This window comes from Puma concolor, chromosome E1 (genome assembly GCF_028749965.1).
Source record: "Puma concolor isolate L17-30 chromosome E1, mPumCon1.1.hap2, whole genome shotgun sequence".
Taxonomy (NCBI): Eukaryota; Metazoa; Chordata; class Mammalia; order Carnivora; family Felidae; genus Puma; species Puma concolor.
Window position 1 is genome coordinate 17,795,445 of NC_141680.1, and position 14,633 is coordinate 17,810,077.

The following is a 14,633-nucleotide window of genomic DNA, read 5'->3' on the forward strand; positions in this document are numbered from 1 at the left end:
AACACACACACACACACACACACACCACAATAGAGTATTACTCGGCAATCAAAAAAGAATGAAATCTTGCCATTTGCAACTATGTGGATGGAACTGGAGGGTATTATGCTAAGTGAAATTAGTCAATCAGAGAAAGAAAAATCATATGATTTCACTCATATGAGGACTTTAAGAGACAAAACAGATGAACATAAGGGAAACAAAAATAATATAAAAAAACAGGGAGGGAGACAAAACAGAAGAGACTCATAAATATGGAGAACAAACTGAGGGTTACTGGAGGGGTTGTGGGAGGGGGCATGGGCTAAATGGGTAAGGGGCACTAAGGAATCTACTCCTGAAATCATTGTTGCACTATATACTAACTAATTTGGAGTAAATTTAAAACAAAAATTAAAATTTAAAATTTAAAAAAGTAAAAAATAAAGGTTCTAACACCTAAAAAAAAAAAAAAAGAATGATAAATGTCATTAGATTAATCCTTCCTGGGCATGAAAAGACTCAAGGCTTAGGGACATCTAGCTATGTGTTCTTTGTGGACCCTCTGAGAATCATAGGGAATATATGCTGTAAGATGATTCTGCACCAAAGGAAACCAATCTTTATATAATTAATGTAGTAAATGGTTGAGATCTTTAGTTCTGTAATGACATAGTACACCCATAGATAGCATGTTCCAACCACAGGGTCATGAGCTCCATAGGTACTTGTTTTTCACTGATGGGTTGTCAGTTCTCCTACCCCCATCTCTAACCCAACCTTAATAATGCATCATATCTTTCAGCAAGAAGTATCTAGCCGAATGCTATGAATAGGTAATATAGTATAATCAGAATCAGAGAATCTTAAATTCCAGGGAATAGATTCTCCAGAGGCCAAATTCTGTAGGATCTAAAAATTGAAAGAATTCTGGGTACACATGGATTATTGGCTTTTTGGTATCCCCACAGTTCTACAGTGTTTATTTCCCAATGTATCTTTCAGGTCTGCATTACAGAGTTTACACAAGGCTTGTGAGGTGGCCAGAATGCATAACTACTATCCAGGTAGTCTGTTTCTCACCTGGGTGAGTTATTACGAGAGCCATATCAACTCAGATCAGTCATCAGTCAATGAATGGAATGCTATGCAGGATGTGCAGTCCCACCGGCCCGACTCTCCAGCTCTCTTCACAGACATGTAAGTCAGTTTACTTAGGATCACGGAATTTTTCTGTACTGCGTCCAAAGTGTCGTAAGCAACATGTTCCTCCCTAATCTCTCCTCTTGGAGAATTAATCTTACCAGTGATATTAGTCATTGTCTACACTACACATCTGCCATACAAAGAACCCTGTTCTTTCCGTCTGCAAAGGCTTTAGGAGTTTCACTCCTGGGCACACTGGAATCTCCATAGTAAAAAACTGCAATACCATAAAATCCCATTGAGATTCCACTAATTTGAAATTTGAATTTAAAGGGAGTTAGGCTGGGACACCTGGGTGGCTTAGTCAGTTGAGCATCCAACTCTGCTCAGGTCATGATCTCACGGTCATGAGATCAAGTCCCATGTCAGGCTCCACACTCAGTGGATCGCTCAGAGTGGAGCCTGATTAAGGTTCTGTCTGTCTCCCTCTGCCTGGCTCCACGTGCTTGCTCGCTCTCTAAAATAAAATTTTTTTTAAAATAAAAAAATGTAAAGGGAGGTAGGCTGAAGTCTGCCTTTGCATTATCTGTGAAAGAAGCATTTGGTAAGCAAATTAATGACATAGAGAAGCTTTTAAAGGGATGTTTCTAATGTTTCCAGTCAATTTAAAAGACTGCCTAGGTTGTTATGCTAATTTTAAACTGATTTCTGTTCACGTTTGTCAAAAAATAATTTATAATTCAAGTGTTGGAATCAGCCCCACCTTTGCCTTTTTGTGTCTTTGTCAGGGAGATTTTATTAAATTTCCCTGGTGTACTGTTGAGTTGGATAAAGGCCTGAGGTAGAGGTGATGTTTATTTCCTTTTTAGGTCTATGTGTTGAAACTTATGTGACTATTTTGGAAATTAAAAAAGGTGTTTATTTTGCTCTGAACTGATCTCAGCACTTCCAAGGTATTCTACAGCTAGGAAAAAAGAGTAGTCACTTACCGTCTGATCATATAAACCTTCACCTTCAGATTCCTAAAGTCCTATCAAAATAGTTCAGGGGGGGGTGGAGTACTTTTGTTCTTTAAGAAAATGCTTAATTTAGATAATAATGTGAACTTATTTTTACTAGAAAAGGTAAAATATCCAAGAATTGTGTGAACAGATCAGTCAAAAAAGCGGTGGAAGCTCTTTTGTGTAGGGTGTTACTGATAATAGGACCTCCTTTTTCATTATCCCTAATCCTTTGACAATCCCACAGTAACTGAAAAAATAAGGATTAGTCTGGCTTTCAGAATCTTGGAAAATGTTACTGATTTCATGCTTTATAGCTGGTTGATGGGTATCAAAGGGATGGATGTCTCATCTGACTCAAAAATGGACATTCTATTTTTTTAAGTTTATTTTGAGAGAGGTGGGGGGACAGCAGAGAGAGAGAATCCCAAGCAGCCTCCGAGCTGTCAGCACAGAGCCCAACATAGGACGCATACCCACGAACCACGAGATCATCACCTGAGCCGAAGTCAGACAGCCAACTGAGCCACCCAGGTGCCCCTCAAAACTGGACATTCTAAAGCAGACTTGCATGAGAGAGAGAAAACCCTTCTCATTTCTCATGATTTATTGGAGAAAATTTGGGTATTAGAGCAGAAAGAGAGAAAAGGAAAGGAAATTGGCCATTTTCCATCTATATATATCCCCAAGCAAAAAGAATAATGTAAAGTGTAGTCCCTGGCACATGGTAGAGGCTCATTAAATGTTAGTTCTTGGTATGTACAACGTAACCCCAATTTTAAGATATATTTATATATCTGCCTTAGAAAGAGACTGAAAGCTATAGGTCAGAGTATTGATGATTATCTCTGATGCAGGGATTTTTAGTGATTTTTATTTTTCTTTGCATTTTTATGTATTTTCCTAATTTTTCTCTAGTGAAATTGAGCAAGAAATTGTATCTGTGTTGTCATGTTTTTTCCATTCCCTCCTCCCTAAATTGACTAGAAAAGCCTAAAAAAGAATGCTGAGCATACAGGGAGAATGTGTGCCAAAATGGATTGAAGTGCTCTAGTGCAAATACAGTTTATATTTTGAAATCCAAGGAAGGGGAAGAAGGGAACATACGTGTGTAGTACCTCCAGTGTATATCAAATATTATGCCAGCCACTTCATACATGGTACCTCATTTAATCCTCAAGAATCTCATGAGGCAGATATTGTCCTCATTTTATAGAAAAGGAAACCTGCTGAGAAAAGGGAAGGAATTTGTTCAAGGTTGTACCACTGGTAGGTAGCAGGGCTGGGATTAAAACCCAGGTGTATCTGCTCCCAAACCACTCTGATCCAAGTGTTGTGAAGGATTAGGAGAAAGATTACTAAACTAGGGAATCTAACTCATGCACATAGGTGGTAAAATTTGTTTTTATCAATATTTTTTAATAAAAGACTGAAATATATAAGTTCCTACCATTAGCTGTGTCTAGGAAAAATCGTGGGGAGCATGATTAAGAATTTTAATCCTGGTCAAGACAGGGATGCCTTGATGGATAGGGAAATGGCACCAGTATTATCTGTATTCTGCAGGGCTCATGAGAAACTAAGATTCCAAGTGGTAGGGAGCCCCAAGGTTGTGAGGTCAGAGCATCCATCTTTGGAGATTACCGAAGCTATTTTTGCAGCCAGTGATAAGGCTTTAGGCAGCAAAGGCAGGCAGGATGCCTAAAGGCTTAGTCCATTTCCATCTCCAAATAAGGAGGTACAGAGCAGATACCTTCTTGAGTAGGTAAGAGGGAAAGATGAGATGGAAAGTGCTCTTTGTCAGCCTCACTCAAATTCTGCATAATATGAAATAGTGCTTTTAGAGAGAAGCATCCAGTTACATTGAACCAATGTCTTTCTAGTAATTGGAGAGTCAGCTTCCTAGTTTAATTTCCTTTAGTTCCTGGGGTAATTTTATTTTTGAGAGTCAGAAGATTAAAGGAAGTAACATAATCCTGCAGGTAGGGTGTTATGCTGGGCTGAGAGTGCTGGTTCAACTGCCAGGGTGTGTGATCTGTGGTATGTCATTTAACCTTTCAACTGTGTTTGCTTCCTTCATCTGTAAAATGGGGATAATAATTTCACAAAGATGTTATGAGAACCTTCATGAAAAGGAATGCATTTTGGATGGAAGTCCTCTGGGTAGTTAATTCTTGGAAACCCATTTTGGAAAGAATTTGCCTCATTGAATAAGGCAGAAATCATTCTTTTGTCTTTCCTGTTTTCTAGAACGACAGCAGTGAATGATCAGCATTAGGTGGCATTTTAACCTACAGAAGACCCAGTTCCATAGTGGGTCACAGCATTGTTCTACCCAGCTTGGTATTCTAACGCAGCAGGCGGTAGCCAGGGGTACTTGATGGAGAAGTATGGCTGTGGTTCTGTGTTAAAGTAGCATACACAGCATAGCCTATTTGTCTTTACTCCTTCATAGATGATTATGAATATATTTAAGGGCTTTTACATGTACAGCCTCTCTATACATGTTTACATTCTATACATTGTGCAAAGAAAGTTTCCTCAATTACATTTTTTTTTTACCATACCTTCAGAATATGAATTTTTGAGGGTAATAGAGGGAAGGTCTGCCAGTTGGGAAACATAATCAAATGGTATGTTCATTAAGCTAGTCAAATGCCTGCCTAAGAAAAAAATCACCATTTCTCTCTTCTCAGACCAACTGAACGTGAGCGAACAGAAAGATTAATTAAAACCAAATTAAGGGAGATAATGATGCAGAAGGATTTGGAGAATATCACATCCAAAGAGGTAAGAAACCTTGAACTCCTGTTCCAAGGCTAACAATGGAATAGCAGGTGTGGGGTTAGAAATAGTGAATGACTGGGGTGCCTGGGTGACTCAGTCAGTTAAGCGTCCAACTTCGGCTCAGGTCATGATCTCACAGCTCATGGGTTCAGGCCCCGCATTGGGCTCTGTGCTGACAGCTCAGAGCCTGGAACCTGCTTCCAATTCTGTGTCTCCCTCTCACTCTGCTCCTCCCCTGCTCGCACTCTGCCTCTCTCTCAAAAATAAAAAAAGAGGGGGCGCCTGGGTGGCGCAGTCGGTTAAGCGTCCGACTTCAGCCAGGTCACGATCTCACGGTCCGTGAGTTCGAGCCCCGCGTCGGGCTCTGGGCTGATGGCTCAGAGCCTGGAGCCTGTTTCCGATTCTGTGTCTCCCTCTCTCTCTGCCCCTCCCCCGTTCATGCTCTGTCTCTCTCTGTCCCAAAAATAAATAAAAACGTTGGGAAAAAAAAAAAAAATTTAAAAAAAAAAAAAATAAATAAAAAAAGAGGGGCGCCTGGGTGGCGCAGTCGGTTGAGCGTCCGACTTCAGCCAGGTCACGATCTCGCGGTCCGTGAGTTCGAGCCCCGCGTCAGGCTCTGGGCTGATGGCTCAGAGCCTGGAGCCTGTTTCCGATTCTGTGTCTCCCTCTCTCTCTGCCCCTCCCCCGTTCATGCTCTGTCTCTCTCTGTCCCCCCCAAAAAAAAAATAAACGTTGAAAAAAAAAATTTTTTTTAAAAAATAAATAAAGAAAAAAAGAAAATTTTAAAAAGAAAAAAAGAAACAGTGGTTGGAAGTACAGAGGCACTTTCCAGAGAAGTAAAATATGTCCTCTTTGTTTCAGATACGAACTGAGTTGGAAATGCAAATGGTGTGTAACTTGCGAGAATTCAAGGAATTTATAGATAATGAAATGATAGTGATCCTTGGTCAGATGGATAGTCCTACACAGATATTTGAGCATGTATTCTTGGTAAGTCTCAGGCTGCTTTAAGTGATGTGCTGAATCTAGTCCATATTATATTTAAATAAAATGTAACTTAAATTTAAAACAAAGGTAATAAATACTCAAACTTCATTACTTCCTAGTTTTTTGCTACATTTTACTGTTATCTGTGCTCTTAGATTATTTACATCTATTGTATGGTGGAAATGTTATCTAGTAGTGTGCTTCTGCTCATCTCTTCCCAGTTCCTCATTCAGTGACATCAAGCTGGTGGATTAAAATTGACTCGTCAGGGGGTGCCTGGGTGGTTCAGTTAGTTAACCGTCCAAGTCTTGATTTCTCAGTTCAGGTCATGATCTCCCAGTTGTGAGATTGAGCCACTCATCGCCTCTGCACTGATAGCGCTGAGCCTGCTTTGGATTTTCTCTCTCCCTCTCTCTCTGTGCCTCCCCTACTCATGTGCATGCTTTCCCTCCCTCTCTCTCAAAATAAATAAATCTTTTAAATGATGGGTGGGAGGGGCGCCTGGGTGGCTCAGTCGGTTAAGTGTACGACTTCAGCTCAGGTCATGATCTCACATGTGAGTTCAAGCCCCATGTCGGGCTCTGTACTGACAGCTCAGAGCCTGGAGCCTGCTTCCGATTCTGTGTCTCCCTCTCTGTCCATCTCCCACTCACACTCTGTCTCTTTCTCTCAAAAGTAAATAAACACTAAAAAAAATTTTTTTTAAATGGGTGGAAAAATTTAGACCAAGGAAGTAGGCAAATGCTATAAATCATGCCCTTCTTCCACCCATCGATTGTTAAGTATCTCGTCTGTTTTTCATGACAGTCAAAAGTCCAAAATGGGAGCCTGGGTGGCTCAGTCGGTTGAGCATCCAACTCTTGATTTTGGCTCAGGTCATGATCCCAGGGTCATGAGATGGAGCCTTAGGGTGGAGCCTGCTTGAAATTCTCTCTCTATCCTTCTGCCCCTCTCCCCCACTTGTGCACTGTTTCTCTCTCTCTCTCAAAAAAAAAAAAAAAATAGTCCATAATAGTTTTATACAATGTATCCAAATAGAATGATCCTTTGAGGTCATCACTCTTTCAAATCTGCCACATTTGCCTAAGGTCTAATATATCTGAGCAGAGCAGGTGGGAACTACTTATAACTGAGATGCTATTGGACTTTTAAACATTTGGAACCTTATAGCCACATTTTGAGTTCACCAAATACTTTTGTGATTGCTAAAATTTCAATGACTTAAAATTGGTTTTCGTGGTTCCTGAACATTTAATGACCTGCGGTTAGCCCAAGGACACCTTTCTGACTGATGGATTGGGAAACCTTCTACAATCCTAAGACCCATTTTCCTCCCAAATGTTAAGAGTTTTAGTTTTCATCTATACATGGTAGTGGGAATGAGGTTAGAAGGGTCATTAAAATCAGTGGGGAACGTCAAAACTTTGTTTCGTTTCCACTTCCCACACACTTTGACCAAAAACGCTAATAACCAGAAACTAAGTTGATTTGGTTTGAATTTCACTTCCTTTCTCCAGTAAGGACATTTGTGAAATGACTAGAAGCTGAGAAACAGGAGATAAGAGGAATAAATGCACAGCAACTGGCTAAATTGGATCATCTCACCCTGAATATTCAAGAGTTGATGTCACCAAGCAGTCAGATTTTATGCCATTGAAGGCTTGTGCCCTGAATTAACTTTTTGACGCTCTGTGTGTGCTTGTAGAGTGATTCACAGTGGTGTATAGCTATGAAATTACTCATGAAAAGCTGTGAGCTGGAAAAGGAACTTTTTTCCATTACTTTAACTTGACCAATGTGTGTTGCCATGTCTAAGTGTAGATCATACTACAAAGCTGTCATTGACCTTTCCATTTGTAAAGCACTTGACTTTGTTGTCTTTTGTGTGTACCTCCACAAGGGTTCCCTGCTGTTGTATTATTGGAAAGAATTTTTGTGTTCTCTATAGAAAACTTATGAGTCACTCATTCAAATGGACCCTGCCCCTGACTGTGTCTATGTAACATGACTAATTTTTATGAAGGGCAAGTGCCTGTAGCCAAAAATAGCTCATGTTAGAAAGTGACCAGAGCTATAAACTTGGAAGTCACTTTTCCATTAGCTTATATTTTAATACCAAAAAGGATGTAGACATGATGACTATGAAATATAATTAATATCTGACTATTCAACCTGTTTAACTTCAGGTATACTTCCCTGTGTCTCTGATGCCACCCACTCAAGAACTACCTTCTCCTTGGCTTATTTTAGGACAAATAGAGAAAATTTAATAGTACTCTTAGCAGAAAAAACAATCCAGTTCTTCCCAGATTAGAGTCCCTAGTCAAGTACAAATGCATTTCAGTATTTCTGCCAGTATATTGATCCTGTTATTTCGTGATTATTGGCATATCCTTCTGTCTTGGGTGTTTTTACTTATTATAAAAATGATTCATGATCATTATAGAAAGCTTAGACTGCTTATTAGTGAGCTACACAAAGTCCATTCTTTTCTATTTATTTTTTTATTGAAGTATAATTTAATTACCATACAATGTAATGTTTCAGGTGTACCACATTGTTGATTCGACAGTTTTATACATTACTCAGTGCTCACCACAATAACTGCAGTCACCATCTGTCACCATACGACATTATTACAATATTATTGACTGTATTTCCTATCCTGTACATTTTCATGTCTGTAATTTATGACTGGAAGTTTGTAACTCTTGAACTATTTTTTTAAGCTTATTTATTTTGAGAGAGAGAAAATGCAAGCAGGGGAGGGGCAGAGAGAGGGGGACAGAAGATCTGAAGCAGGCTCTGTGCTGACAGTAGAGAACCTATGGGGCTCGAATCACAAACCATGAGACCCTGACCTGAGCTGAAGTCAGACGCTTAACCAGCTGAGCCACCCAGGTGCAGAAGTTTGTAACTCTTGATCCCCTTTATCTATTTCTCCCATCCCCCATCCAGCTTTCCTCTGGCAACCACCAGTTTGTTCTCTGTATTTGAGTTGGGTTTTATTTGTTTGCTTTTTATATTCCACATATAAGTGAAATCATATGATACTTGTCTTTCTCTGACTTATTTCACTTAGCATGATTATTGGCATATTCTTCTGTCTTGGATTTTTTATTCATTAAAAAATAATTCACGTTCATTGTAGAAAAGTTAGACAATTTCAGAAAGCTATAAATAACGTAACATTTGCTCATCACCAAAAGAGGTAAGCACTGATATCTTTTGTTATATTAGTCTTTTTTAATTTTTTTAATATGTATCTATAGATTTTTGAAAAAGGGAAAATCTACTCAGCTTCACATATAATTCCATTTTCTAGAAAATGGACATGTTCTCTCCATTCTGAATATTTCTCTTATTTGGGAAAAACTTTCAACTGGAGAATTCTGAAATTTAACTCTTATGCACAAAATGGGTACATGAACACTTCTTCCCCAATGGCTTCCTCCCCTTGTTTGAACCACCATATCCTATATCCAAACCCCTCTCTCTTCTCCAGTGAGTCTGTGCTCTGCTGGCTTTTCCAGCAATTGACACGGAAAAAGGTCTTATCCAAGCTGCAAGTGGTGGTGTTAGTTTTCTGCAAAGTCATTTCATCTTATGCTTAGCTGCCATGCCTGGAGTGCAAAGCAGGTTGTGTGAAGGGAGGCAGCAGGATTTTTCCCCTCCCTTCAAAAGAATGCTCAGCTCTGCAGTGCACTGCACAGAGATGTTTATTTAGAAAGGTGTCCAGCTGGTATGGAGAAAAGTATAGAGCATAGTTTAAAGAAAACCTTCAGCAAGAAGAGAGGATTGATTGGTTGGAAGCCAGGGTATTTCCAGAAAAAGTTCTTCCACATCCTTAAGAGTGTACCACTTCTCTGAGCTGGAAGCCTTTGCCCAATCAAGTCTTAATATCAACAGCTCTCCTGGATGTTGTCCCATTGGCTGAGAAAAAGCTAAATGTGAACAGACACCCTTTGCTGAAAGGCAGGCAGCTTTCTTAGTTGAACAAGGGAAACAGGAATATTGGACACAACCAATAATTTTGTTCATGAATAAAAAACTAGTCGATTTTTATTGCTGATTGTAATATTTTTCAATATTTGACATTACAGCTCCTTTTAAAATAATGTTTCATTTCCAAAGAAAAATTAAGCCTCAAATTGTAGTTACTTCTGTAGGTGCAGAGAAATGGAGGGTATATGAACAGAACTTAAAACAGATGGGCTATTTTAATCCTTCATGATTTTGTCCCTCACCTGAAGATGTATAGCATAAACTTTTCTCAGAAGGAAAAATTAATAGAGATGTTGTGCCTGGTTGTCTCAACAATTTGATTCACAATATTGAGGCTGTAGGTGTCGTGTGATGAAGAGAAGATATGGACAGGATACCAATCCCTGGAGATGATATCAAGTTATACTGATCCTAGCAGAACCCCAATACAGTCTTCCTTTAGGTGCTATAAATGTGCTCTCTTCTATTTTGCTTGGAACATTTGGACCCTCACAAGGCTATTTCCTGAGGATGACATTTGAGAAGAAATTAATCACTTGGGGGCGCCTGGCTAGCTCAGTTGGTAGAGTGTGCAACTTGATCTCAGGTCATGCGTTCGAGTCCTACATTGGGCGTGAAGCCTCCTTAAAAAATATATATTTTTAGAAAGAAAGAAAGGAATTAATCACTTGGGTCTTTGGGAATGGCACAGTATAGGGGAACAAGAGTGAAAGATGGAAATGAACTTACTTAAGAATGTATTATAGTCCCAAGATTTCATCTTACACTTCAGTAAGATTAGAATATACTTTGCATAATTACATAGAACATAGTGGAAAAACCCCTTGGAATTGTGTCATTGTAAGCCTGAGAAGCATGGAGGAAAAAAATAGATGGAATCTGTGGAGGGCCCCAGGTGGCTAATATGCATGGCATTTATATTGAGGACAGAAAAGTAATTACACCACATAGACTCCAGTTCTTTCTTTCAGGTTGAACCTGAAGCAACCCTAAGCACAACCCAAGTCACGTTATATGGACTTCACTGAGTCAGTCAGTAGCCAAAGCTTTTAATTTCTTTTGTTTCTGGGTATGTGCCATTTCAGATTGTCAGATTGAATTTTCTCTGGACAGGTAGATGAAAACCATGGACTTTTCCCATCACGTAAGGGTTATTTCCATCTAGCTGGACAGAGTTCCACAGAGGATTTAGATTTCTAAATTAAGAAGTGAAGTGGTCACATTTCCCTGGCTACCGTTTAGCCACTCAACCCTTATGGCTTGCTTCTGTCTCCTTGAATCCTTTATAGTTCTTATCCTCTTTCTTTGGTGTAGGAGCTTATTTCCTAAGGTTGAGCACAGAGCCTTCAGAATCTCCCATATTTTTTTAAAGCAAGTCAGCTGAGCCCTCGTCTGTAGAAAATATCAGTTGTCCGTTAGTCCATTTACCTAAATGCACCTTCACAGCCTCCTTGATCTGTCTCCCAGTTCAACAGCCAAATTAAATTACATATCACTTGTAATACAATGATAGTGCTTGCATAACACTTTACAGTTTCAGAGTGTTTCATTTATTTGTCTTATTTGATCATTCATTCAACAAATATTTGTTGACCCTCTCTTTTGTACCAGACAAGAGGCTAGATATTTGTGCAGTCTGATCTAATTCTACAAGGAGAGGGGCGCCTGAGTGGCTCAGTCGGTTAAGCGTCCGACTTCAGCTCAGGTCACGATCTCACGGTCTGTGAGTTCGAGCCCCGCGTCAGGCTCTGGGCTGATGGCCCAGAGCCTGGAGCCTGCTTCCGATTCTGTGTCTCCCTCTCTCTCTGCCCCTCCCCCGTTTATGCTCTGTCTCTCTCTCGGTCTCAAAAATAAATAAACGTTAAAAAAAATTTTTTTTTAAAATTCTACAAGGAGGGAGTAATGAATCCTATCAGATAGATATTCATGGAAGGCCAATGAGATAAAGACACAAAAGTGACCCCTGGGTTAGACAATTAGAAGAGGTCATTAGTAACATTAGCAACAGTAGTGAGGGCAAAAGCCACAGTGCTGTGGGTTGAGACTTATGGGAAATGAGTAATCAAAGAAGGTATTAGATTATATTTCTATGAATGTTGGCAAGGGATTAGATTTCTATGAATCTTGGCAAGGGAAGGGAAAAAAGGACAGTGTCTAGAAAAGAATTCATGATGGAAAGAGAGTTTTTCCATTTTAATATGGGCGAAACGTTTTAGGTTTGTTTTGTTTTGACAAGGATGGGGGGGGAACAGGGACTTATAAACAATAGAAACTTCTCAAAGTTCTGTAAGCTAAAGTCTGAGATCAGGGCACCTGCATGGTCAGGCGACAGCCATCTTCTGGGTCATTGACTTCTCTGTGTGTTCTCACATGGCAGAAGGAATTAGGAAAAACTTTATAATTTGAGAATGTACCCATTAGGTATATAGGACTAGGGTGGGAGGAATGTTCCATTTTATGGATAAGGAAAGTGAAGACAGGTTAAGCAGTTTGCTCAGTGCCCCACAGTTGAATGGGGAGTTGAGATTTGAACCTGAGTCTTCTAATGCTTAATTCCATTTAATACATAATTCGAAAATAGGTAAATTATTTTAAATGTTTGCCTTTTCAAAAGAGATGAACATAGTCCAAAGATAGAAAATGAGCCTGAAACATTGAAAAGTTGCTCACTTTTAAGAGAAATGCAAATTGAAATTACACTAAGGTAACATTTCACACCTGTCAGATTGGCAGAAATCAGAAGCCTAACCACAGGTTTTGTTGGCAAGGCTCTGGGGAAAAAAAGGGGCACTCTCCCTACATTGCTGTGGGAATGCAGATTGTCTCAGCCTCTGTGGAGAGGAATTGAGCAATGCCCAACAAAACTGCTCATTGGCTCAACAGTCTCACTTCCACAGATATGAAACATCATTCACAGGAGACTAGGTGAATCAACTATTCTCTGACTATCCAATGAAGTGCTATGTAGGTGTAAGAAAGAGTAAGGAAGGTCTCTGAACTGTGCTGTGGTTGTATTGTCAAGTGAAGCAAACAAAGAACAAACATATGTATCATATACTACTTTTACATAAGGAACAAGTGATAATAAGGGCGTATTTGCTTAGAACATAGGTAGAATAAACCAGAAACTAGTTACAGTGGTTTCTCTTGGGGAGATTGGAGTAGGAGTGAGGGTTCAAGTTTACCTTTTAATAAACTTTTGACTTGCAGTCTTATGAAAGTTTTGCATATTCAAAATCAAATGGAAAAGAATGGAAAAATCACACCCTAAAATTGAATACAAACAGGAGCAAATGAATCCAAATGTATATCAAACAGGTAACTTCACAGAAAGAAATTAATTCAAGTAACTTTCAGTATAATATTCTGACTTAACCTCTTCATGGGAAGAGGAAAAAAAACTGCAAAGAAGGAAAAAAATTTTTGAGAGAGCACGAGTCCATGTGGGGCAGAGAGAGAAAGGGAGAAAGAGTCACAAGCAGGTTCCACACCGTCATTGCAGAGCCCAATGCGGGACTTGAACTCACGAACCATGAGGTCATGACCTAAGCTGAAGTCAGATGCTTACTCAGCCAATTCACCCAGACACCCCAGAAAATGTGAACTTAATGGGTTTGTAATTGGTGTAATTGGTATTGGAAAAATAATGTTGAAACTATTTTGTAAATAGAGCAAATGAGTTGTTGGAAACCAAGGTTATCCCAGTGGAATAGGGAGCTATAAATGATGGCAAAGGGGCAAGAAAGAAAGGAAGTACCTTGTGGTGTTAAATTTGAACTGGAGGTACCAATGTAAATTCAATATTTTTTTAAAAAATATTTCCTAGATCTGTCCCCTGGAAAGTTTAGAAGCAATGATCCATACTTCTAAACATATCTAATTAATGTCCAGATCTTGATTACAAAATACCATTCTTTGCTAAAACCAGGACTCCTTGGGGAAATGGCTAATTCCACTCACAGAGTGATTCTGGAACAACTCTTAAACTAGGAAGCAAGGAAGTAGTGGGGTCAAAGACTAGTGGGGTCAATATCAGAAGGAGCTTGCTTACTTGAAGAGATTCCCACTGGCCAATTCAGGACAATTTGAGTGTCAAAAAAAATGGCAATGGATAAAAACATTCTAAATGCAAAAAGAATTCAAGAGTTCAAAGTGTGGAAGGAATGATTAGGTGAAGCTCTCCTTTACAGAAGAATGCAGGTAGGAATGCAGAAGGAATGATAAAATTAGAAAACCACCATTTTGTAAACCTCCAGTAAAGTAATTTGGGCAAGGTCAGCAGCTGATGCCAAAACTATAGAGTAAGAGATTATTGTGAAACAGGATATTCACATGACTTCAAAAATCACTAATACTGGGGCACCTGGGTGTCTCAGTTGGTGAGGCATCAGACTTCAGCTTAGGTCATGATCTCGCAGTTTGTGGGTTCAAGCCCCACGTCAGGCTCTGTGCTGACAGCTCAGAGCCTGGAGCCTGCTTCGGATTCTGTGTCTCCCTCTCTCTCTGTCCCTCCCCGACTCATGCTCACTCACTCTCTTGCTCTCTCTCTCTCTCTCAAAAATAAACATTAAAAAAAAAAGATCATTAATACCTATAGATAACTAGTAATTGTAAAGGAACCTTTACAATAGTGGGGTGTGGCAGATACAAAGGAACCTAGCAAGAATTCAAACTCAGCATGACAAATAATGAGACAAACTGACATTGTGTGCCTCAAGATTTCATGCA

General features: G+C 39.4%; 1 protein-coding gene across 6 annotated transcripts in view; it reads left to right on the forward strand.

Annotated features, from left to right (window-relative positions):
* SSH2 (slingshot protein phosphatase 2) overlaps window positions 1-14,633 on the forward strand; it is a 251,276-nt gene that overhangs the window by 208,013 nt on the left and 28,630 nt on the right. For all 6 annotated transcript variants that reach the window (XM_086686415.1, XM_086686416.1, XM_086686417.1 and 3 more), the window contains 3 exons: window positions 985-1,179; window positions 4,823-4,916; window positions 5,775-5,903. In XM_086686415.1, coding sequence (XP_086542541.1) covers window positions 985-1,179; window positions 4,823-4,916; window positions 5,775-5,903 — 418 coding nt within the window. The remainder of the gene's footprint in view (window positions 1-984; window positions 1,180-4,822; window positions 4,917-5,774; window positions 5,904-14,633) is intronic.